Below are 27,625 nucleotides of genomic sequence, written 5' to 3'. Positions count from 1 at the left end.
TCTCGTTAAAAATACCTAATTCAATATCTCCCAAAATTAACTTCATTATTTTCAACAGTAGAGTACAATAAACTACAAACAGGATAAACGTATATTTTGTCAGATGAAGAAACATGAAAAAAGTAACTCCGGATATACAAGGGATGGATGTTTTAAGTTTCAATACGTTGTACAAAAAAATAAAGAAGAATATTATATTGTTATTTTTATTTGAGTTATTTCATTTGTTAGTAAACAAATTATGTAAAATTAACAGTTTGTAATGGACCAGAAATGTTAAAAAATGTCCTATTAAATAATAAATGAATGACATTATACCTTTCTCGCAACGAATTTGTAGATTGTTTGGAACAATGTCCCGATCAAAAGCTAGATATTTTGTAAACTCAAGAGAAGACTATAGAGGATCTAGTCAAATTGTAATTCCAGTACCAGATATAACAAAAGATTTAAGTAATACTATTGTCAAAATAGAAAGTGGTAAGTAGTTGTCCACTGTGGTTGATTTTTATTCATATAGATCCTGTTAAACAATATAATCAAAGAATATAGACGCTAAGCGTCTATATTCTTTGATATAATCATTCTGATAAGGGCATTTTTGTTAATATTTTTTTGGATTCTTTGAGGTATATATTGTTGTATTTTAAACTAGTCTATCAGGTGAACTTCATACTGCCTTAAAATTAAATAATATATTAAAGTTCAAGAAGCTCATCTTCAGAGTCTTTTAACTAAGAGAAATCTCTGGGTGATGAAATGAATTAGGTCCAGGTGTCAATAGCGACTTTAACATTTCCAATATGCTTCAAAATCCCTGCTAGCTAACTGCTTCGAAAACACAATTGCACTTTGATGATCTCGTTGCAAGAACACTTGCATGTTATTTATCAATTGGAGCATGTTTACATGCCGCCACAAAAAAAACTGTTTTTGATTGTCATGAATATCTTTCAAAGTTGTGTCCATTATATATATTATATTTTTGGTGATGTTGCAATCTGGTGTTTCATTCATTTCTATGTTTAATGGCACTTTCAAGGCAAATTGTACAATTTGTCCACCTTCTAATAAAGATGCACATACTCCAGATGAAGCCAACACTAGGATTATTGTGATCTGAGCCTTGCCAATAACAATAAAATTAGTAATGTCTTTTCTGTCTATCAAACTGGAGCATCAAACAAGTAAATTCCACCAGATCCAATGTTTACAACTTATATCAAAGTATCATATGCAATCCTTTGTTGTTGATACAATTGTAGAAAATTTGTACAAACTATTACAGCAAATGCTTCAGTGTTGAACTCGTAACTGTTGTTCTCTGTCATAAAGTCACAAAAGAAATTAATAACATTTATTTACTGTCAAATATTAATGGTGCATTATAAATTTTCTTTGAAAGATATATTAAGCTACATAAAAAAACAATGTCTTAATAATAAACTAAAATAAAATAATACAGATCAAACATTTGAATTAGCATACTGCGGATCTATTATTATTCATCAAATTTAAAATTTGATTTTATTATATTTTATTGTATTCTATTGTGTTTTATTGCATTCTATTTTATTCTATTTTATTGTACTCTATTTTATTCTACTTTATTTCTTTTTATTCGAATTTATTTAATTTTATTTTGATTTATTTTAATTTTGTTTTGACTTATTTTATTCTAATTTATTCATTGTTATTCTAATTAATTTTATTTTAATTTTATATATATATATATATATATATATATATATATATATATATATATATATATATATATCTTCTTCTTCCTATGCCGTCCCCATTAACGGAGGTTGGCGACCACATTTTTAAAAGCTTCTCTGTCTTTTGCAACATGGAATAATTCGTCTACAGTCATGTTTGTCCAGTCTCAAATATTTCGCAGCCATGACTTCCTCTTTCTACCTATTCCCTTTTTGCCATCGACTCTACCCTGCATGATGACCTGCAGAAGACTATATTTATTATTTCTCAGTATGTGTCCAAGGTATGCAGTCTTGCGTACTTTTATTGTTCTCAACAATTTTTTGTCTCGACCCATCCTTCTCAGCAATTCCTCATTGGTGACCCTGGCACTCTATGGAATTCTCAACATTCTCCGGTATATCCAAAGTTCAAAGGCTTCAATCTTCTTAACTATTTGCGCTTTTAGTGTCCATGTTTCTACCCCGTACAATAGTTGCGACCAGACGTAACATTGAACAAACCTCAGTCTCAGCGCAGTATTCAGATTTTTGTCACAGAACAATTGCTTGAATTTTAAGAACGCTGCCCTTGCCATTTCTATTCGTACCCGGATCTCTTGGTATGTAAATAATAATAAAACAAAATATATATTTTATTTTGTTTTATTTTATTTTACTCTATTTTATTCTACTTTATATATTTTGTCAAGTCCTTTTAACACGCAGCATGCAAATTACGCCTATGAGCGTCAAGATATGTGAGTTTTTAAGATACCTATGTTTTGTATTGTCTATCATTAATACTCTTGTGTAAAAAAGTTTACTTTTTGGAAGAGTTTGTAGAAGAAACTATCTGTTAACCTATTTATCAAGCGGTTCTCAAAAACATTTTCTACCTTTCCTACTACCACCAATAGTTCCCGTTCTTATGGCTAAAGTAATTTAAGTATTTTCGGTTTACTTTTTTTATTAGCCTGTCGTTTATATGAAGTTATTCCATAAGTGATAGGTTGGTTCTGCCAGACCGGCCACGGCATTTTTATATTCATAATGAGGAATACTCTGTCTATGTCCTTAGTATTTCTTTTTCACCTTTTAGAATGATTCCATTACCTTTTTCAATTTCACTTGTATTTCAGTAATTTCTTCTCGAGTACTGTATTCAATCAAATTATTTTCGATTTGCTTCGTAAATTGGGGTTAAAAAATAATATTGTTTCTGGTAAAATTATTCAAAGAAAAGCAGTAGAAATTTCAAGTGAACTAAGCATTGATATGAAAGCTTCTAGTTCTTCTAGGCTTGAGAGATTTTGAAAGCGACAAAATAGTTGCTTTAAATTTATATATGACGAAACAGCTGCGAAAAATTACTTAGTTGTTTCTGAGTGAAAGGAAAAACTGCTAAATTTATTGAAGCGATACTCACCGCTAGATATTTTAACGCAGATGAGTCGGGATTATTTTTATTTTGACGAAATCATTATCTAACATAACTTATACCCTTTTCTCTCGCATATTTTCCGCAATGTCAGAGTTTATTTTTAAATTATTAGCAAGAAGGGGAAATGTTTTCAAATTGTTACCTGTGATTGCACTCCACTGTAAATTGCTAGAACTCGTATCTCGAACAAGTATCTCGTCTGACGAAGAATCGCTGCTCCATTTTAATTTCTGTATAACACCCTCAATGATTTCATCAACGTGAGAAGAATGACTTGTACTTAGACCTAACTCGTCAACTTGCCTGCTGCTTTCATTTACCAACCGCTGTTGGTAAGCTACTTTCGAAGCCAAACAAATCTTTTTTTTGTACGACGTGCTTTTTTTTCTTCCTTGCAGGCGAGCAATGTTCAGAAGAAGAGGTATCACTATCACTATTTACATAACTTTTCGATGAATATCCGAATGTTTCTTCATCTGACAAAATTTCATCATCATCTTTGGCTCGACAATCCTCTGTGGATCTTGGCGTGCTCTAAGATTCGTCGCCATTCTGTTCGGTTTCTGGCAACATGTTGCCATCTTCTGATTTTTAATATCCGTAAGTCGGTTTCAAGTTTCAACTCCATCTAACCACCTAATTCGCGGTCGGCCTTTGCTTCTTCTTCCTACAGGTGTTCCTGTGGTTAGCTTTTTAGCAATCATATTTTCTGACATTCGTATTATGTGTCCAGCCCATCTAAGTCGCTGTGTTTTAATGAACGTTATGACATCTGGCTCATCAAAGAGCTGAAACAATTCAAAATTATATCTTCTGCGCCACTGCCCTTGGTCGTTTATAGCTCCAAATATTTTGCGGAGTATTTTACGCTCAAATATTCCCAAAAGTCTTTCATCTTTCTGCGTTAGAGTCCATGTTTCTGCTTCCATATGTGAGGACCGGCCTCAGCAATGTTTTGTATATAATAATTTTAGTTCTTCTTTGAATGTTTCTTGAGTGGAAATGCTTTTGGAGTCCATAGTATGACAAAATTTCGTTCATCTTTTTTTCAAGTTGAATTTGTTTTTTTTTTCGTATTCGCCCATTTTAGATGCACAATTTATTGCACTTATTTAGACAACGACGCGAAATAGACTGAATGCTTGTAATATAAAGCTATGATAATCGACTACGACCGACAAGTTGATTCCTGTCGGCGTGAATCACGGGTGGGTCGCGCGGCCTCGAAGAGAGATTTGGTACTGGGGGCCGCGTGGTGCATACTTGCTTCGCGGTTCAAAGTACGATTTGGAAAAAAAATATTGATGTAACATGTTTATGTATGGAATATTCATGACATATAAATATGTTTGAGTAAAAAATATCCTCGGCCCCGAATATCATTTATATTATATACATTACGGCGTTCAACGTGTTAAATGTTGATAGTAAAGGTCGGATAAAGAGAAAAATATGTAAGGTATGTTCAGTTGGAAATTGTTTTGTACAGTTTCATAATGATAATAATTTGTAATTATTAATATTATTGTAACATATTTTCTATTAAAATTTCCATGTAAATGTTTCTTTTGACAATAATGACATTCTGCAATTTAAAAATCAAAAACGCACATGTTAGTCTCTTAGCATATGGATGAAACATTCACATTAATGATCTATTGCTGACGACGCCTATGAGCGTCACGCGTTAAAAAAGACAAAATTTAGCAAAAACTTTATAAATGTATTCTGACAACAAGAAACCAATCAGAGTTATAACGATTTACAAAAAAAATACTCTCAGCACCTATCAGTAGCATATCGTTAGGCTTTAAGCATGCGACGTGTTAAGAAAAGGTAACATTTCAACATTGTGTTGTATTGTTTAGCTCTTTGCGTTGCGTTTTTTCCCGTGAAATAAAGTCGTTGTTCATTCACCACGTGAGCAGCTAAATTAACTACAGTGGGATGCCGTTTGTATGTGGAAACCGCCTCATTGACATATTATTTTGATCTGATATCTTGAATCTTCATCGTTATTATTTGGAGCCACAATACCAAATACAGCTATGTCGTTATATCAATCTATCAATACTGACATTTATTTTGTTAATCATGACTTCCTTTGTCAATCATAGTATGGCGCCATCTATTAGTTATATTGCGATTTAAAATGACAGAAAAACTGTTTTTACGCCTTTCCGTTCAATTTTTTGAAAATTATCTTTTACAAAAACCTTCTCTGATAATAACAAAACACAAAAATAATTATCTAATTTGATGCAGTCGTTCTGAAGTTATGTGCTTACAAACATTTCGGAGATTCACTTTTATTTACATAGATTTTATAGTACTTTCAATTGATGCTGCTAAAATATCTTCATGAAACAAACAAGTTGAAAAAACAGCGTAACACATAATTGAAGGAATTCTTCATCAACAACAGAGACTACTTAGTAGCATTCGAGTTTCAGTTAACAGATTATGCAATTAAAAACAAAACTACTAAAATGATAAAAGGAGCATCCAGTAAAATCGACGAAGTTTCTAAAAAGACTAACAAGAGATTCAACAAAACTTCAGAAACTATCAAACAAACTTCCAGAATAACCTACAAGGTATTAGAAGAAATTTCCCAAAAGACTAATGAGAAAATACAAAATTTTTCCAAAAATTTATTGATGGTTCGACAATTATTGAAAAAACTTCTAAAACAAATGTTGAAAAAATAAAAGGAACAGCAAAATGTAGGTGGTCTAAAAGAGAAAATAAAATAAATAAATATAATGATAACTAATATGATCCCAACAGACGAACTATCATCAACTGAGACAGAAAGACAAACTTTTACAGAAGAAGAAAAGACTGTTTTTGACTACGACTTTAAAAAGTGACACTACTAGGTGAAAAAGAATATCAGATATTATGGCAGTATGTATAGGACAGAAGATAGACAAGTACAAAATAGTAATTGCTGAGATGTCTAACCAGTTTATATTGACGATGAACCTTTAAAAAAACTTGGAGCTGTACTAGATGTTAATAGTCTAGTGTTCAAGACAGTTGGGAGTTCCACTTTCTTGAAGAAAAGGAAGGTGTTGCCTGCTTACTATACATATAATATGTCTTCTTCTTTGTCAACCATTTTCCATCCACTCCTGAATGTAGGTCTCTAATTGCTTCCATCTTTCTCTATCTTGCGCCAATCTAATCCGCTGTTTGCCTGCCACTGTTCTTATGTCATCTACCCATCTTTTTTGAGGTCTTCCCAAGCTTCTTGTTGTCGTCCTTGGTCTCCATTCTAGAATTCTCCGTGTCCACCTGTTGTCATTATATCGGGCTACGTGACCTGCCCATCGCCATTTCATTTTTGCAATGTCTTCCACAATATCCCTAATCTTCGTTCTACGTCTTATCTCGGTGTTTCTAATCTTGTCTCTTAGTGATATTCCAAGCATGATTCATTCCATTGCTCTTTGCGTTGTTTCTAATTTTTTAGCAGATTTTTTGGTAAGGGCTACTGTCTCAAAGCCGTAAGTACAAACTGGTAGTATGCATGTGTTATACACCTTTTTCTTTAAGTTTACAGGAATGGAGGTGTTTTTCAAGATATATGCTAATTTGCCGAAAGCGCCCTATGCCAGTTGTGTTCTTCTTTTAATTTCAGCATCTTGATTTGGTTTTCCTGGTTTGATAACATGACCTAGATATACATAATGTTCAACATTTTCTATGGTATGATTTTGTATTGTTATATTTGTCTGGTCTCGGCTCAGTATTTTTGTTTTGCTGTAGTTCATTTTTAAGCCTACCGCTCCTGAAACTGCATTTAATTGTTGTAACATATCATTTAGTTCTTGGATATTATCGGCTATTAAAACTATGTCATCTGCGAATTGCAAGTGGTTTAAGTATGATCCGTCGACGTTGATACCATTATTGTTCCATTCTAGTTTCTTAAAAATGTCTTCTAGAGCAAGGGTAAATAGTTTGGGAGAGATGGTGTCTCCTTGTCTTACTCCCCGTTGTAGTCTTATGAGATTAGTTTTTGTGCTTTCGTCCAGCTTTATCTGCATGGTGGCATTTTCATATATGTTTTTAATTATGTTAGTGTATCTTGAATCTATACGTGCATTTTCTAGAGATTCAAGCACTGCCCATAATTCGATGGAATCGAATGCTTTATGGAAATCGACGAACGCCATATGAATTGGAACATTATACTCGGTGCATTTTTCTATCAGTGTTCTTACGGTGTGCAAGTGGTCTATGGTACTAAAATGTTTTCTGAATCCAGCCTGCTCGATAGGTTGATAGAAATCGAGCTTATGTGTATTATTATGTATATAATATGTACTAGTACCTAATGTAATTATACCCAGCCTTAAAGAAAAAATTCTTATGACCAGAATTAATGTGTATTGTACAGAGGGAAGTCTGAGAATGGTCAAAAACATAAACACTAAAGATTTTTCAACAGCAAAAGCACTTGTAATAGTTCAAAATATTGTTGTTAGAGTCATGAATTTAAAGTAAACTGCTATCAAATTGAGTAGAACTTTAGTAGAATAATGTGTTCCTGTACCGTTGACTTGTTCTGTGACTCTGACTGACAAACTTTTAAAGTCAAAGTATCTGATTGAGTTTGTTGATATCGTCATTAATGCAAGCCGAGATCTTGGCAATTGACACAAAAAATAAAGTATATATTGCCATGGATTTTGCCAGTGCTTAAAAGGTTAAGGACGAACATAAGGACAAAGAGAAAATCGTGTGAAGGCATTTCCAGGAGATAGGACAGACTGCAGAAATGTCAAGGCTCCATAAAGTTCTCTCAAAGGACCCTCAGATAAGTATTCCCTCCCTCCAAAAGTAGTCAGGTGAATACACTCAGAATAGTTAAGAGGCCCTCAAAGAACTTTTCAGGGTGTACTGGCACTGTCCTGAGTCTAAAACAAAACTGATACCACTAGACACATGTTAGCAGACTGGACTGGATATCACGACGTATGGTTCTAGGGAAAACTAGTGAACCAAGATAAAATAAAATGGACAATAAACTCATTTGAACCATATAAATCAATAGGTCAGGACAAGACTTATCCATTGCTTCTACATAATATAGTACTGCACAATCACTACATAACTACATTCAAACATAGTTCATCAAACTCACACTTACATCAAACATACATTTAAAATTATGAAATTTCATTGATAATAGGTTGCCAGTCAAAAAGTGACTGCAAATAGTTTTAATTCAAGTAGGTAATAATAATTAGTTTTTGACAAATATTGAATTCCGTTCATTTATTTTTTAAATAAAATACGCTATTCATGACGTATATGCATGTTTTTTTATATAAAATTAAAGCTAATTTTTCATAATTGATGATATAAGGTTGCCTGAGGAAAAATGGTCAAGAATTAGAGTTGCCAGCTATTAAAATTCGTACATCTACTTGGGAACAACAGTTAACTCAAATTGGGATCAAGCGAAGGAAATACGTATAAGAGCAGAAAAGGCAAGAGCATCGTTCACTAGCATGAAGCAAATTTTCACCTCTAAAAGCCTCACCCTACCTCTCAAAATTCGACTTCTGAAATGTTATGTATTCCCGGTTTTGTTATATGGAATGGAGGCGTGGACAATGACCGCAACATTGATGAAAAAAGTAGAGGCCTTCGAAATGTGGGCTTACCGACGTATATTACGTATATCCTGGACTGAGCACGTGACCAACGAAGAGGTACTACGCCGGATAGGTAAAGAGAGAGAGGTAGGAATAAGTATAAAGAAAAGAAAGTTGGAATACTTGGGTCACGTTATGAGACATAATAAATATAGAGTACTACAACTGATCGTTCAAGGGAAAATAGACAGCAGAAGGGGTCCAGGGAGGAGAAGACACTCGTGGCTCCAAAACTTGCGGCAATGGTTCGGATTGTCATCTGCTGAACTATTCAGATCTGCCGTAAACAAAGTCAGAATAGCCATGTTGATTGCCAACGTTCGGAACGGACAAGGCACATGAAGAAGAAGAAGCTATTAAAAACGCGAGGTGTCAAAGCTAACTCGAATTTGACTGACAGTTCAAACCAGTAACGGTGCGCGCTAGCTGTCTTTTATTTTATCTTTGATACATCGCGATTTTAACTGCTGGCAACCCTTATGTTCGACCATTTTCTGTCAGACGAACTTTTATCAACTTATTAAGAAAAAAAATGAGCTTTAATTTACTGCTCCCTCTATAGCATCAAACTCTGCCTGTATTAGGTGTGGGGTGAACTGAGTAGCTTTACACCTGATACAGCCGGTCCCAAGCCCGGATAAAAGAGGATGGGAGAGGAGTAACACCTCTATAAAAAAACAGGGTTCAGCTGGCCCGGCTGATAGCACCCTGTAAGGGCCCCTTGTCTAGGGTTACAGATAAACAGAATGATTGTCGTTATAACCATCTCCCACTTACTGGCCAACGGCTTCGGGCGGATGAGTTGGTGAGTGGTAGGGCACTCTGTTGTCCTGAGACCGAGAAATCGGTCTCAAAGGCGGAGGAACCAAGAAATGGTCAACGGTATCGGGATGTAGAAGGCCAGGAGAAACCACTACATTAAAGATCCTTGTGGATATCTCTAGTACAGCTTCCCATGACAGAGGAAGAAAGTGTGCATACTTTTAATGATCATGGACTTGGGAATCCAAGATCCGGCAGGGGAGGAAGATCACAACCAGACCACGGGGCCTCTCAGGTCGTAAACCCACGAAAACCCCGTGTGGTGGAAGTTTCCATGATAGCTACGTGGAATGTCACAACTATGAAGGCGCGAAGCTACACAATATTCAGCTGGAAATTGCCAGACTAGACATTCCTATCCTAGGTATCTGCGAGACGAAATCGCTAGGGTCAAACATATTCGAGAGCAATGGATACATTGTCTACCACTCGGGAAAGGCAGAAGGCCCCAGACGTAACGGAGTCGCAATTATTGTCAAAGAAGAAATTCGTAACTGTATTAGAAATTTCGTTCCTTTGAAGGATCGCATCATGATGATACAGCTGCAAAATAAATTAATGAATATTAATATAATACAAGTCTATGCACCAACAGCTGACAATCCAGATGAAGCAATTGAGCAATTCTACAAACAAATTAAACAAATTCTCCGGAGCACAAAAAAACATGATGCTACGATTATTATGGGAGACTTCAACGCAAAAGTGGGTGACGAAATAACACAAGATATAACCGGAAAGTATAGACTTGGAGAAAGGAACAAAAGAGGGCAGAGACTAATACAGTTCTGCCAAGAAGAGAATTGCATTATAGCAAATACTTTGTTTCAACAACCTAAAAGACGACTATATACCTGGAAATCACCAGCTGATCAAGAAGGAAAGGTAGTCAGAAATCACATCGACTACATTATCATCAACAGAAGGTTTAAAAACAGTATTACATCTGCAAAAACATTCCCAAGTGCAGACGCAGCAACTAATCATAATCTGCTCTGTGCTGGATTCAAACTAAAATTAAAAATAATAAAAACCCCGACAGCTCAGAAAAAACATAATAATCGAGGAAATAAGATAAATCATGAAATTAAAAAACAGCTAGAAAGATCTGAACAAGAAAATATAGGACAAAATATAATATAATGTAAATATAATGAATTCCGCCATGGTTACCATAGCAGACGAAGTTTTGAAATCAGAAAAAGAGCCAGTAAAGAAAAAGGATTGGATTACCGATAACGTACTAGACTTTATTCAGCAAAGAAGAAATTGTAAAAATAAAGATGAGACTCAAAATAGAGAAATATATCGACAAATAAGATACGAGGTTAAGCGAGCGAAAGAGGCGTGGATGGAAGAGAGATGTCGTGAGATGGAAGAACTACAAAGAAATTATGACGAGTTTAATATACACAAAAAACTTAAAGAAATTACCTACACTCAGAGAAAAAGAACTCCTCACTTTATGAGTGAGATCCTCAAAGATCAAATTATTCTCGACTTAAACGAAAAAAAGGAAGAATGGACCAAACAAAAAAAACAAATTAATTCAATAAAAAATGCCTGTATACATAAAATATCTAATACCTCGTAAATACTTATACTTATATACATATACTTCATCTAATTTACATTCCGTTGCACGTCATCGGCGTCATAGCCCGTGACGTCACATGATACTAACACAAAATATTTAGGCGGTAGGTGTGTTCTTTTTTAGAATCACTTTGCCGAGTACACTGGCATTACATACAATGTTAACTTAAAGAAATACACAATAATATGTTTCATTTAATTTGTATAAATGCATTATAAAGCGTTTTTATGAAGAACATTTGTTCGGAACACACTGTAACTGTAATCGAACGAAGGTGAAATTTTGGCATAAATTGGTAACACTTATTTGACTTAGTTTTGTTTTTATTATTTACTATTAATTAAACTACGTTGTTTTTTAAACAAGCGGCTCAAATTGTTTTTAACAGGATTATTTTTTAACTCTTCTTGTTTTGTCTCTATTTATTTACATTAAATATTAATTTATTTTGTTGTATAATCCACTTTTGCAATAATTATGTGACCTATTTGATTTAAAATGGATTCAGGAATTTTTTATACTTTGGCAACTATGTCAACTTCGATCTCTGACGTAGATAATGACGTGCAACGGTATGTAAATTAGATGGACTGTATATACTAAAAAAATGTAAGTAGTTTACCCTATACGACACGATAATATATATATATATATATATATATATATATATATATATATATATATATATATATATATATATATATATATACAGTGTAGGTAAAAGTTTATGGTCGGTATGGTAAAATTTAACAGGATATCTAACGCAGATATAAAATCATATTTTCAGCGAACAGACAAAGATAACAATCATATTTCCCCTTGGTCTCCCCTCCATATTTCTTATTGCTGCCTATTGCCCATTAGTAAGACGATTAGTTCCGATGTGAGATATACATATCTCTGGTTCCGATCCTAAGAAACTAGAGGTGGGTCGTTGACATTTTTATCGGAACCGTTTTTCGTAAACTGTAACTAGTTGATTGTTTATCAGTAGTTTCAAATAAGCGAGTACACAAAAAACATATTATTATATTGAAATAAACTAACGAAGGATATATTTATTATAACTTAAAAAATAAATTAAACAATACAAATAGTACTTACATTTACGACACATTATTAAATCGCGAATCGTCTAAATTGACATTTAAATCATACGTTTTTCCACTTTTCTTGTTGTTTCTTCTTTTGTTTAAAATTAAACCAGATTTTGAACATATGTTCACAATGAACAGATTTTGTTACAATACTACAATATTTTATGAATAAAGTGGTTAAGTTAGGATATACATGGCGATGGTTTTTCCACCACTGTAATGGACAGTTCCAATCACCGTTTGAAATTTTTTGTGGGTAATATCATCAGACAAATACATGTCGACTTCTTTTATATCTCTAGATACAGGTGTATATTTAGATGAGTCATGTCTAATAAATTCATCAAAAATACACCATGGACTTAAGTCATCTTTATCAGTTTCTTTTTCTTGTACTGGTTGATTTTCACTAGTACAATCTTCTTTTTCTTTTTTTATAGAAGTAACCAGCTTCTTAACTCTTTCTTTTGTTTTTTATAACTAGGTATTCTGATTAATGAATGAGTTTCGATTTACGATTGATCTGCATTTTCGATTTCAAATCTTTATTGATAGTTCGTCAAAGGATTTATTTATTGTAAATATTCAATTATGAATTATTTTTCTTAGTCAAAATTATTGACCTAGTATAAGAATAATAATTTTATTTTCAAAAAATGCGCATTTGTAGAAGATGCAGCTTTTATGGTCCACTTTCTGAATATTGCAATGATTGAAACTTCTCCTGACGCATTTTTGTCCGTGTCGACTACTTCTACTACAAGTACTGACATACTGCCACCGCCACCCAAGCGTCAAAAGGTGATGGATACTTCCATTAATAAAAATATTAGTTTAGAACAAAAGAAACAAATAGATACGGATTTAATAAACCTATGCAAAGACTCGTTTCATCCGTTTTCCATAGTTGAAGAACTAGCTTTTAAAAAGTTTGCAGGGTGGATTCCTGGATATAAACCACCAACAAGAAAAACTTGTTCATTACGTCAGGCTCATTACTTCAGGAATGTTATACCAAAACTAAGCAAATTATTAGATCACAAGTTGTTAAAGAAGTAGAAAATATATGTATTACTACTGACCTTTGGACATATGGAGTAACTGAGAGTTACATCGCATTAACAGGACAATATTTAACCGAAAATTTTGAATTTAAAACGATTTTATTAGGCTGCTGCCATTTTTCTGGAAACCATAATTCAGAAAAGATCGCTTTTGAAATTAGTGAAATTATTTCACTAATTTCAAATTTCAGTTTCTAAAAAAACACATTTCAAAAAAAGTACCTTATCTTTAGAAAGGCTTTTAAAGTATCAATTACAACATAACAAAGTTCCCAAACGGCCAATCCAAGACGTGGAAACTAGGTAGAACTTCACCTATTACATGTTAAAAAGAATGACCGAGTTAGAAGAGGCAATCCGTTCCACTTTTGTATTAGTTAATACAGACAGACTTGGACCAAATCTAAATAATGAAGACTGGATTATTTGTTCTCAATTTTCCCAAATTTTACGGCCTTTTAAAGAAATAACAAGTACAATGAGTGGCCAAAAATACTTGAAGGGTAGTTCAGTGATTGTTATGGTACGCTGCCTTCAAGAATCTTGCAATAAAATTTTAGCAAACGGTAACCTTACATCCATAGTATCCGACGTAGTACAATTACTAATATAGGGTTTAGCAAAAAGTATTGTTAATGTGAACACATGTTCAAAATCTGGTTTAATTTTAAATAAAAGAAGAACACGGTTAACAAGAAGTAAAGTAGAAAAACTTACGTTTTTAAATGTCAATTTATACGATTCGCGATTTAATAATAACGTGTAATGTAAATGTAAGTAAGATTTACTATTTGTATTGTTTAGTTTATTTTTCAAGTTATAATAAATATATCCTTCATTAGTTTCTTTCACTTCAATAAATATACACATAAACGATAATAGCCATTATGTTTGTTTATGTAGGTACTCTCTTACTTGAAACTACTGTTAAACAATCATAGTTATTGTTTACGAAAATCGGTTTAGTTGCTTTAAGAGCGTAGGCGCAAAATTTCAGGCCAATGCTTTTTAAATGTATTCATTTTTTTCGAATCCTGAGAAAACTAACAAATATTTTTGAAAAATTTAAACGCAGAATGAAAGGTGACATTATTGCCGAGGGCCGAAATAAACAAAAAGTTTTTTTGAATGAGATACTTAAAATTCAAAATCACACTAAATTTTCTCTTTTTTCGCCCCTGTAACTTATTAAAATAAACATTATAGAAGTTTTCAGAGACTTTCGGCCCTCGGTAATAATGTATTCTTTCATTCTGCGTTTAAATTTTTCAAAAATATTTATTAGTTTTCTCAGGATTCGAAAAAAAAATGCCCACCTCTACTCGTTCGTTACCTGTGTTCCTACTTTGATTCGGTGCTTTGACTACGCGACATGAGACGTTGCCAAATAATTTCGTATGAAGGTTTATTTATTGTGGAGTTATATGCATTTTATTATTTTTATTGGAAATAAGGCACAATGTGACTTTAAAATAAGCTTATTTTGATGTTTAGATTTTTAATTCGGAAATCGTACTTAAAATACGAAACATTAATAAATTTTATTTACATAAAACGATTTCCGAAGTGGAAATCAAAATGTTAAATTAAACTTATTGTAAAGAAAAATTGTGGCAAATTTGGCAACGTTGAACTTCTCCTCTTTTCTTAGTTCCACTAATGCTATTTCGACGATATAATGGGCTGACCTAATATACCTCTCTCTTTTTAAATAGGTGTTTCTCACTCGATCTCACATAAGGTACATACCGACCATAAACTTTTACCTACACTGTATATATATATATATATATACATAAAATACACAAGAAGATCATAACTGAAATGTACTGAAGTAGTACTAAAAAAACAAATGAGCATTAGTCATATCAATTTATTTGTCATATTTATGACAATAAATATAGTGAGTAAATATAAAATGAGTAAATATCTGAGATATTTCTCGTTAATTATTAATACTAATCGCAATCAGTAATCTAAATTGTCCTCATCCTCTGAATCATCTCCTATATTAATTATCACCGGTTCAATATATTCCTGCAAATTGTCCACCGCAAACATTTTCTCTTCTACTTTCTTGACGTGGTTCACATAATTATGCCACTGCTCTTTAGATACGCGTTGGTAAGCTTTTTTTATCAACCGTTCTACCGATTTTTATTTAAACTCGACGTTGTTTGAAGCCACATACCTTTTCACTTCTCAATCACCATCTCAATCGGGTTCAGCTCACAATGATAAGGCGGCAGTCTCAAAATCTTAACGCCACATTTTTCCGCAATTGTTTCAATTTTGTACTTGTTGTACTCGTCTCTAAATGCGGCCGCACTATCCAGTAATTTACTTGTTAGGTAAGCTTCCTCGAAGAAAATGTTCTTTTCAATTAGCCAATCCTGGATTCGCCTTTTGTTCCACAATTTTTTCGGGCAATCAAATTTGCGGGAGTGGTATAACGCGTTATACAAAACGACAACGTTTACTTTGTCTATCGGCAAATTTGGAATTAATGTCTTCTCAAACCATTCTTCATATAGATCCTCGTCCATTTCATATAGTTTCGCTTTCAGCATGAAAAAGAACAAACCAAGGACCTCTTTGAGTTGGAGCTTTCAGTCCAGTAGAGAGCCCTTTTTTTTGTTTTCCTCTTTTCAAGACACTTGAACTGTTGTTGGTTTTTTTAATAATGTTCATATTATCCGAAATTTCGGTTCTCCCGGTTCCACTGTATTATGAACTATGCTATAAAATACTCTACCATTTTTTCTTATCCAGTATCACATATATTGTGAACATTAAATTCGTAAATAAAAAGGTTCATTCTACTAATATTATTTTTAACAGGCGTGAAACCAACAGAAGAGAATGCTGGAGATGGAATCTATTTAGGTACTGCTGGGATAGCGTATATGTTCTACCATCTAAGCAAGGTTCCAACACTTTCGTCAAAGAAATCTCAGTTTTTAAGACAAGCTGTGACTTATTTAAAACCGGCTATAACAGTAGCAAACTGTAACAAAACAGATAGTGTTCCATCTTTTATATTAGGAAATGCTGGAATTTATGCTGTAGCGGCTACAGTTTTCAATAGTTTAGGAGATCAGGATCAACGCAATCACTATATTCAATTATATTATGACTCAGCTAATACTGTGAAAAAACAACGTTTTCTTAATTATGGATCTGATGAACTCTTTGTTGGTAGAGCAGGTAAGATTTATTTAAATATTTTTCTATATAGTGTACAAGACTTCTTTTTCGCCGTTATATCAAAAGAATAGTGAGTATTGCTGCACATACAGGCATAGGAATGTATATATCAATTATACAATATACCAAGTTATATCTAATGAAATGTGCAAGAAATATTACCGTCTAAGATCTAACTAAAAAATATATTTTCTTTTGGTGCCATACGCTATGCAGGGTTTAGGTGTTCATACCGGATGTCAAATACACATCTCTCTTCCGATCTTATTGTTATTGTGCTATTATTATCTAACTATCATCAACTTGATCTTTGCAGTATTATCATGAAGTTCATACTCCTCTTTCACTCTATTAACGATATTCATTACATCTTGCAGATTTATACATAAATCTTGAACAAAACTGTGGTGAAAATGGAACCCTCTCTCATGCTTATTTGCTTAATTTTTCAAGTATATATATATATATATATATATATATATATATATATATATATATATATATATATATATATATATATATATATATATATATATATAAGGTTCTTGAACTCCTAAGTGGAGCATATAGCTTCAGTGAAAACGCGCCATCGGGTTCTATTTTGCGCTAAGGCCTTCACCTCATTTAAGACTTTCCTTGGCCTCTTATCTCGTCCATGATGGATCTTCTCCAAGTTTGTACTGGGCGACCTCTTTTTCTTTTCCCTTGGGGATTCCACTCTAGGGCAGTCTTTGCGATACTGGAACTATTTTTTCGGAGTGTGTGACCGATCCAACCCTACTTTCTGGACTTAATTTCATTTTGTACCCTCTTTTGTTCGGTCAGGTGTAGCAGATCTTCGTTTCTGACGGTGTTAGGCCAGAATATACGAACAATTCTTCGTAGACATTTGTTAACAAAGACCTGCAGTTTGTCTGTGAGGGTGTTTGTCACTTTGCAGGTTTCACATCCGTAGAGTAGAACAGACATGACATTTGATCGGAATATTCGGATCTTTGTCCTTGTAGTATTCTCGCCAGATCTCCAAACAGGGTTGAGCGTGCTGAAAGCTTGTTGGGCTTTTCGTATCCTCATACGAATATCGTCTTCTGTACCTCCGTTTTCTGTTATGACACTTCCAAGATACGTAAAGTTTTCCACATTTTCAATCTGCATATTGTCGATAGTAAATAGCGTGTTGTTCCTTACATTTATTCTCATGGACTTGGTTTTACTGATATTGATTTTCAAACCTATTTTATTGGCTTCAGTGGAAAGTGTTTCCAATTGGTAAGCCAGATCTTGGAACCTTTGACCTAATAGGCAGATATCGTCCGCGTATTCTAGATCGCTTAGGCGTGTGGTTAACGTCCATTGTATCCCTCTTGTGTCGGAGTCTAGTTTGGAGAGAACATAGTCTATAGCTATGTTAAAAAGAAACGGAAAAAGCACGCATCCCTGTCTAACTCCAGTAAGTACGTCGAATTCGTCACTGTTGATCCCATTGTGTGTCACGCTGCATTTCGCATCAGTATATAGTGACTTTATTATAGAAATTATTTTTTGCGGGATGTTTCTTAGCTCTAAAATTTTCCATACAGCAGCGTGAGACAAGCTATCAAAGGCACGTTCAAAATCAACAAAAACAAAACAAAATCAACAATCATCAATTTTTCAAGTAAGTCAAGCCTAAATTCCAGTGTAGTTGTTATATCATCCTCATATCTGTGCCATCGAGTCTAATTTTGTTTCCCTCTCGTGATTCTAAACCGTTTTTAAACCAAATATTATTGTTTCATATCGTCAATTGACCTTTAAAAATGCGAGTATGTATGCAATCTTTGAAGTATTTATGCTAGTCCAAAATAGATATCTTAGAAATGAAATTTTTGTATGCTTCGACCGCCTCATCTCGTATGTTAAAACGTTTACCGCGTAGTTCGTTTTTGATTCTCAGGGACCCAAACGTCAGGACTGTATGCATAATGACCCACCAAATCGATGCTTCTCGCTTTCAAATACCTGGATATTAATCGGAAAAAAATATCTTAGACCATTTTTTTTTTGCCAAAGCTGCAAGCGCGGACTGTTTTGTAGACTTTAGGTCGTCTTGAAACACTCATACTGTTGATTGGATTTTAGTTTTAGGATCATAGTGTAATATCCATGTTTCATCAACAGTCACGAAGCTCCTGCCTCCGTTTAATCGCTTGAGTGTGGCGCGGCATCAAGCGTCCCGGCTTTCTTATGGACAGCAGCCAAATTATGATGAATCCAACGACTACACTTCTATCTCACTGACAAATGGTCATGTAAAATTGTTTGTATTTAACTCATGCCTTTGCCCAATCATACACGAATCATGAAAGATAACATGTCGATCTGCTTCAATCAGCATAGCACAACATCAATGTTTTGTGGAACAACAGCTATGGTCGTATGGCGTTCCGGGAATTTGACACTGACGCTGTAGCGTCCAAAACTGAATTCTTCAAACCATCTGTGAACACTTGATGGGTCTGATGCTTTATCACAAAAATCAAGTCGAAGTCCATCGACGCATTGTTGTATAGTTAGGCCAATTTTAAAATCGTATAAAAACATTGCACGAGAGATTTCCATTTTTTCACGAAATTGTTTTGAAAATTTGTTGCTGCTAAACCACGCGAGGGAGTTTGAGTCTGTCAATGTTGTTTATCATACGAAATGTCAATATTTACGAAGTCGAGTAACTTCCGCTAGATGGCTTTGTGTAAAACTTTTAGTGTACGCCTAGTAATGGTGCTGATGTCTGGTATCATCATTCAATCTTCGCTTATCCACTGCTGGACATAGATCTCCCTCATAATTTTCCATCTATTTCGATCTTGTGCCTCTTGCATCCAATTCCTATGACAACGTTTTAGATCGTCAGTCCAACGTGTTGGTGGACGACCTCTGCTTCGGTAGGCATCATCTCTTGGTCTCCATTCCAGTATCCGTTTTGTCCATCTATTATCTGTCATTCGAGCCACGTGACCTGCCCAGTTCCATTTCAGTGTTGCTACTCTCTCTACTGCATCAGCCACTCCTGTTCTTTGTCGTAGCTGGCGATTTGGGATCTTGTCTCGTAGTGAAACGCCTAACATAGCACGCTCCATCGCCCTTTGACACACACGGATCTTTTGAACTGTTCTTGTCATGGTCAACGTTTCCGCACCGTAAGTTAACACTGGCAGAACACACTGATTAAACGTTTTTCTTTTAAGGCATATTGGTATATCAGACGATTTGAAAATATGGTTCAGCTTGCCGAAGGCTGCCCAAGTCAGTCTTATACGACGGAGAAGCTCAACGGTTTGGTTATCTTTTCCTATGCGAATCTCATGACCTAGGTATTTATAGGCCATTACCTGGTCTATGGATCTTGTTCCTACGCATATATCTTCGCTGACTACAAGATTTGTCATCATCTGGGTTTTAGATATATTTATTTTCAATCCCCCTTCTAGCGAGGAAAGGTAGAGCTGATTTAAAAGTTCTTTGGCCTCATCTATCCTATCAGCTATTAGTACAATATCATCTGCAAACCTTAGATGGCTAAGCTTTTCTCCATTTATGTTTATGCCCTTGTCGGTCAGTTTTGCCCTTTTACATATATATTTCAAAAGCGTAGTGAACAGTTTCGGCGATATGGTGTCCCCCTGGCGTACTCCACGTTGTATCGGGAATTTCTGGGTTTGACGATCACCCACTCTAACACTGGCTGTTGCGTTTTGGTATATGTGTTTAATTATATTTATATACCGATAGTCAATTCGGCATTCTGTCAAGGCTTCCAACATTTTTTGTTGATTTACGGTGTCGAATGCCTTTTCATAGTCGACAAATATTAAAGCTAGTGGTTTATTATATTCATTGCATTTTTCTATAAGATTTTTTATTGCCAGTAGGTGATCGTTTGTTCCATAGCCTTTTCTAAAACCCGCCTGTTCTATGAGCTGATAAAATTCCAATTTATTTTCTAGTCTATTTTCTATGTCTGGTATCATCTGCACCATATTACAAAATTTGTAATATATTACTTTGACACAAGTATAAACTAATAAACCAAGCATTTAAAAACAGGAACATTTTCATCTAGTCTATTTTGCCACCAGGTTATACATATTTCGACCTTTTGATCCCATCAGACACGACTTGCAGGAAACATAAGATGACAAATGTCTCCTCTTGTATATCTACCTTTGAACACAACTTTTTAGTCAGTGCATAAAGACTCTCTCTCTCTCTCTCTCTCTTCTCTCTCTCTCTCTCTCTCTCTCTCTCTCTCCTCCGCCTCCAACCTTGCTGTCCCGCTCCAATCTTCTCCAGGTTCTGACATCTAGCAAATTTTGCGCGTCCGCTGCCACTTCATCCTCCCATCTTTTCCGTGGCCTTCCTTTTGGTCTTGCGCCCTGCATTTTACTATCTAGGGCTCTTTTTGGCAATCTTCCGGTCTCCATTCTCACTACATGACCAGCCCATCGAAGTCTCTGAAGTTTAACGAATTCTAAGATCGGTGCCTCTTTGAACAGTTGGTAGAGTTCATGCTTGTACCTGGATCTCCATACTTCGTTTTCGTTAATAGGTCCAAATATCTTCAAGTCGTGTGTCTACTAACTTTTAAGGAGAAGGTCAGAAGATGTCATAGTATTAGGTTTGCTTTTATTTGAATTAACTGAAAAAAATTCTTTGTTAAGAAGGAAATCGTCATCACCTAGGGCTGTACAATCCTCTGTACAACTTGATTACTCGTAGTAAATAAATGAAGCAGTCGATGTGCAACTTCCCTTCATCTTTTGACCTTTAGAATCTTAACGTCTTGTTCCACATCATCAATCCATCTGCTACGCGGTCGTCGTCTAATTATTCTTCCCTCTGAGTTTGAGAATGCCAATCTCTTCGTGTACTCATTATCTGACATCCTAGCGATGTGTCCAGTCCTTCTTAGTCTCTGCTCCTTTATAAATTTCACAATATCTGGATCAGTGTATAGCTGGTATAATTCAAAGTTATATATTCGATGCCATAGACCATTTTCATTTATGGCCACAAATATCTTTCGAAGTATTTTTCTTTTAAAGATACCAAGTAGTCTTTCGTCGTTTTTTGGGATAAAGTCCATGTTTCAGCCCCATATATCAAAACTGATCTTATTAAGGTCTTGTGAATACCATGGAAATTTCTGTTTGCTATTTCTATGCGTCTGTTTACTTCGTCGCTTGTCGTGTTTGTTGTATTTACTAGCAACACGAAATATTTGAATTCTTTGACTTGCTAATTTTCATCTAGCTCAACGGTATAGTGGTTAATTTGGATTCTGGGAGTTTTTAGCAAACCAACATAATATTTGGCTTTTCCTCGTTTAAAATACCTAATTCACTTGCCCTGTTCGCAAACTTTGTAAAGTAGTTCGTAAACTGCACTGGTCTTAGACCATTATTAATATTAAAGAACGTAGATGCAAACCAACGATGCTCCTCTTCCTAACCTTTGCTCCACAGTTCTCTCCCAAATTTTCATTGTGTGCTCTATAGTTCTTACAGTAGAGGGATAAAGCTAATGTCGTATACAATGAGATGTCCAATAATATCCTTTCTAAAGAGTTTCAAGTCTGTCAAAAAGTACGCTTTCGAATATTTTATATGCAGGTACTAACAGAGTAATGGCTCTAGGGTTTTTGCAATCAAGTTCAACCCTTTTTATGCAGCTAGCATATTATTCTCTTTAGCCACTCTTCTGGTATAAATTCGTTCTGATATGTAAGTATGTACTATCAGTTTATGAATTATTGCCAAAAGATGGTCACCACCTTCCTTGTACATTTCAGAGTAGATTTCGTCGATTCCTGAGGCTTTATTATTTTTAAGTTTTTGGTTGGAATTTGACACTTATTCTCTCGTTGGTGCTTCAATGTGTAGTTGCTGATGTATGTTCAGTTGATTTTCTATGACCTTCAACATAATTTAAATTGAGCTGATCGCTGAAATGTTGTGTCCACTTATTAAGAACCGAGTTTGTATCATGTAAAATTTCACCGTTAATATCTCTACAACTTTTTATTCTTTGCTTAAATTCTTGACGGCTACTATTTCATAGTCTGTAAATATTCCAATTATACGTTCTTGTACACAAGCATAAACGAAGACCTAACCACTACATGTGTTTAAAATTTCTATGTGTGTTACCAAGTTATCATTCATTAGTTATTATCTGGGAAGAGCATATCAGGTCTTCACATTTGCTTTACCTATTTCGCTTGTAAAAAACCTCATATACAATTTATTTAAACAAGAATATCTATTGCCTATCTGTTTTATTTAGTTACGTTTGTATTTTTTAGTTCAAAATGTTAATATAAAAATAGTATTGCAAATCTTATATTTTGTTTTGCAAACAATGAACTAAAGAATTTTACAAACATATATAATTCAATTTTTAGGCTACGTATTGGGAGCTCTTTGGATTGCTGCAGAAACAAACACCCCCCTGAGAAAGGATGACGTTTACGAAATTTGTGATATTATTGTAAAATCAGGAAGAGAATACTCTAAAACTCACGATTCTCTTTGTCCCCTTATGTATTCATATTATGAAGTGGAATATTTAGGGGCTGCTCATGGACTTTGCTCTATACTCCAAGTACTATTGACAGTTCCTGGTTACATGGATTCGCATCCGAACGAAGCTAGAGATATTAAGAAGAGTATTGATTTCTTACTTAGTGAGCAAGACGAAGAAGGTAATACATACAAGATAAACTATATATTAGAAAGCTAAAATATGCAATAATTATAATAGTAATATAGTAATTAATTTTTTAAGGGGAAAGACAGATAAGATTTGATTTCACGTATAGTACCTCTATATATTCGCTTATACGTATTTCACCCTAAAAGCAATCTTTGGAGCGACTATTTACAGAAGCTCTGAACGTGAAAACAATCTTTCCTGTCGTAATAGAAGCAACACTAAAATGCTTTCGATATGGACGCAATAGCGACATCTGATAATAAATCACGAAACTCGAAATCCGAAGATTTCTAATTGTCGAAACTAAATTAATTTTTTCTTTGTGGGATTTCAATTTGGCGAGAACCAATTCATAATACACTGTTCAGCTACTGCTATAAATTTTGTTCTTATGTAACTGTAATAACTGTGTGGCGAAAATTTTGCGATATACAGAAATATGATCGTTAATATATTTTAAACAATATGAAACGTTAAATAAAATAAATAATTGTGTTTTTAGTGTTAGTGTAGATAAATAATAAGTGTACATAAATTAAGGACTAAATAAATTAAAAATAATTAAACATTGCACAGGTGTTAGAAGCGGAAAATTTAAATAAATTCTGTGAAAAATGGCTATGAAAATTTGTGAGTTAAAGTTGATCGAGTTACGCCGGGAACTGGAAGATAGAAAATTCAATTTTGTCGGGAAAAAGTCTGTACTAATACAACGACAAAAGGACGTCTTGAAAAAGAAAGGTTTTCGATGACAGGAATGCTGCTGTGATTTCGTCGATTACATCATTAGAAAACAAAGTTTCTGGTGACATCTCTAAAGTTTCGACGGACATTGTTTCTTTAGAAAACAAAGTTTCTGGTAATATTACATCGTTAGAAAGCAAAGTTTCTGCTAATATCACGTCTCTGGAAAGCAAAGTTTCTAACGAGACATCTTCTCTGGAAAGCAAATTTTCTGCTAGTATCTCTTTGGAAACTTCTAAGGTCACTTCTTAGATGTCTTGTGACGGATTACTTCACACAATTCCGGACCAGAAGGCCGCTGCTATTGCGGATGTGTTAATTAAAGAGTACATCAGCCGATTTGGGGTGCCTTTAGAGATCCATAGTGATCAAGGAAGGAACTTCGAAAGCAATTCGAGATGCCACCAGAAAACAAAGGGTCTGGTGATCCAAAGGATCGACGGACATTGTTTCTGTAGTAAATAAAGTTTCTGGTGATATTACATAGTTAGAAAGTAAAGTTTCTGCTGATATCACATCTCTGGAAAGCAAGGTTTCTGACGAGACTTCTTCTCTGGAAAGCAAAGTTTTTTCTAGCATCTCTTTGGAAATCTCTAATGTTACTTCTGAGATGTGGGTTCAGCTCTTTGCAATTCCGGACCAGAAAGCCGCTACTATTGCAGATGTTTTAATCAGAGTACATCAGCCGATTTGGGGTGTCTTTAGAGATCCATGGTGATCAAGTAAGAAACTTCGAAAGCAATTCGAGATGCCACCAGAAAACGTTTCTGGTGACATCTCCAAAGTTTTGACGGACATTGTTTCTTTAGGAAACAAAGTTTCTGGTCATATTACATCGTTAGAAAGCAAAGGTTCTGCTGATATCACATATCTGGATATCAAAGTTTCTGACGAAATTTCTTCTCTGGAAAGCAAAGTTTTTGGTAGCATCTCTTTGGAATTCTCTAAGGTTACTTCTGAGATGTGGGTCGAGATCTACGCAATTCCGGACCAGAAGGTCGCTACTATTGCAGCTGTCTTAATCAAAGAGTATATCAGCCGATTTAGGGTGCCTTTAGAGATCCATGGTGACCAAGGAAGGAACTTCGAAAGCAATTGGCGATGCCACCAGAAAACAAAGTTTCTGGTGTGACATCTCCAAAGTTTCGATGGACAATGGTTCTTTAGAAAACAAAGTTTTTGATGGAAAGCAATGATGATTTGCTGAATTCAAAAGCCGTCGTACCGGCACCAATGAAGCTAAGCGTCTGGAAGGCCAATGATGCAGTAATTCCCGAAAACATCGAAAAAATGTTGTTGACCCCCCAACGGATTACCACCTTTTTTTTCTATCTAAAAAAATGCTCCGCGGTAAGAGATATCGCTTCGATGAGGAATTAATCGCCGAAACTGAAGCCTCTTTTGGCGGCAAAAATTGATTTACAAGAACGTTATCGAAAAATTTGAAAACTAAGGGAGATTGATAAATAAATAATAATTTTTTTTAAATGTTGTTTTACTAGTTAGGCCCGGGACTTATTGACCGATGGGTTACTTTGGAGACCAGTTGGATATTCCAATATTTTTTGAATATTTGAGAACTGTTTTGTTTATCATTAAATAGCCCTTCCACATTAACTACATAACCATCTGTAGTGGTTATAGTTAATGGTTTCTATAGTGATTTTTTTTATGGTCAGAATAAAATTTGCGCTGATAAATATTGTTGGCACTCTTTTGGTGCCACAACTATGCACCATCACAAATTATGGCTAGATGATCTTCTAAATCGTTAACTTACTTGCTACAGAAGATACCTGGTTGACAAGAATTCCCGCGAATGAGCGCAAAGCAAATTTTTTTTTACCGCCGATGTACTTATTTTATTCGCATATTCAGCACTAATTATTATATACACAAATACATTTAAAAACTTCGCAACAGAAAAGTTTTTATATATTTATGTAAGGCTGGAAAATATACTTTCTTGCATTATTTTAAAACATTCTTTGAAATGCGCGGCTTAATAATGTTTAAATGTGATAAAAGATGGAAAAATACAGTAAAAAATTTGAAAACTGGGTTTTTTGCATAAGATGAGGTTGTATATATTTCTCTATGGCTAGAAAATATATTACCTAATGTTTTTCAAGAACATACTTTGAAACGTGCCATTTAATGGCGCATAACACCAAAAAAAAATAGGAAAATTGAGGAAAAACACTTGAAAACCGGGTTTTTCGCATATTGCAAGAAATCTCTACCTTCTCTGAATATGGGAAATGCATCGTCTCATATTATTCTAAAAAATTTTTTTTGATGCTGTTTAATGATGTACAAAAGTAAAAAAATGTTGGGTAAATCCAGTACAAACCCCTTGAACAACCCTTGAAAACCTGGTTTTTCGCATGAGCGATAGTTGTATTTGCTTGTTTGAGACCTGAAAATATTCTTTTTCATATATATTTTTTGAATATGAATTGGAGACGCATTGATTCAGGTTGTATCGATATCGAAAAATATGATTTCCCCTCCGTCCTCCGACCACGGTCGTGATTACCATTTTGATCGAAATACACAAGAAAACAAGTTTTAAAACCTACCATTTTGATCTCTTAACAACTTTACGATGTTATATTTGGTCAACCATGTAATAAGTTGTTTTTTGCGATTCTTAAGTTTATTAACATTTTGAAAGTTTGTTAAAGTGAATAATTTCCGATTTCCGATAAAACATTTCTCAGCTGTTAATAAATATATACCCTATTTTTAGGTAATTTTCCAGCAGCAGTTGATGAAATAGGCTACAGTTCGGACCTTATTCACTGGTGCCATGGGGCTGGTGGAATGATTTTCCTTATGGCAAAAGCATATCTTGTCTTTAAAGAACAGAAATACTTAGATTCTTGTATAATTATGGGAAATCTAGTCTGGCAAAAAGGTCTATTAAAAAAAGGCCCAGGAATATGTCATGGCATTGCTGGCAACGGCTATGTTTTTCTTTTGTTATACAGATTGACGCAAGAACAAAAATATTTACATAGAGCTATAGAGTTTTATAAATTTATGTGGTCGAGTGAGTTCCTAAATGGGTCTAGAACTCCGGATTTTCCTTATAGTTTGTTTGAAGGTTTAGCTGGAACTACCTGCTTTTTGGCCGACCTAACTTATCCTCCTGAAGCAAAATTCCCCTTTTATGATATTTTCTGTGTATATAAATAAATATTACATTCTTAGAATATTTTGTGTGTACATTAATAAATCCTCTTTCCTAAAATGACTACACTCGTTTATTTTTAAAAATTTAGATATACAGTCCTCTCTCTCTATAACGATATTCAAAGGACCGGGAATTTTCATCGTTATAAGGAGAGATTGTTATACAGAGAGAGACAAAATTCGGTACTGTAATATTAATAATACTGTACTAAATAACCAATTTTAATTTAAAAAAATTATCAAAACGAATATAAATGAATTATCATTGTATTCCACATAGATTTATTAACGAATAATATAAGCAATACAGTATCAAAAATGACTGTA

General features: G+C 34.3%; 1 protein-coding gene across 1 annotated transcript; it reads left to right on the top strand.

Annotated features, from left to right (window-relative positions):
• The first annotated feature begins 187 nt into the window (after positions 1–187).
• On the top strand, positions 188–27,321 carry LOC140447544 (lanC-like protein 3 homolog). The gene is made up of 4 exons (XM_072540252.1): positions 188–480; positions 16,238–16,603; positions 23,046–23,345; positions 26,853–27,321. Exons 1-4 carry the CDS (start codon positions 303–305, stop codon positions 27,299–27,301), a joined length of 1,293 nt encoding a protein of 430 aa, XP_072396353.1. The 5' UTR covers positions 188–302; the 3' UTR covers positions 27,302–27,321.
• Positions 27,322–27,625: the final 304 nt, after the last annotated feature.

Source organism: Diabrotica undecimpunctata, chromosome 8 (genome assembly GCF_040954645.1).
Source record: "Diabrotica undecimpunctata isolate CICGRU chromosome 8, icDiaUnde3, whole genome shotgun sequence".
Classification (NCBI taxonomy): Eukaryota; Metazoa; Arthropoda; class Insecta; order Coleoptera; family Chrysomelidae; genus Diabrotica; species Diabrotica undecimpunctata.
This window is presented reverse-complemented; position numbering and strand designations above follow the sequence as displayed.

Coding starts and splice junctions, on each gene's coding strand:
- LOC140447544 (XM_072540252.1), top strand. CDS start 303: ATGAATGACATTATACCTTTCTCGCAACGAATTTGTAGATTGTTTGGA. Junction 16,604..23,045: donor ACTCTTTGTTGGTAGAGCAG/GTAAGATTTATT, acceptor TTCAATTTTTAG/GCTACGTATTGGGAGCTCTT. Junction 23,346..26,852: donor TAGTGAGCAAGACGAAGAAG/GTAATACATACA, acceptor CCCTATTTTTAG/GTAATTTTCCAGCAGCAGTT.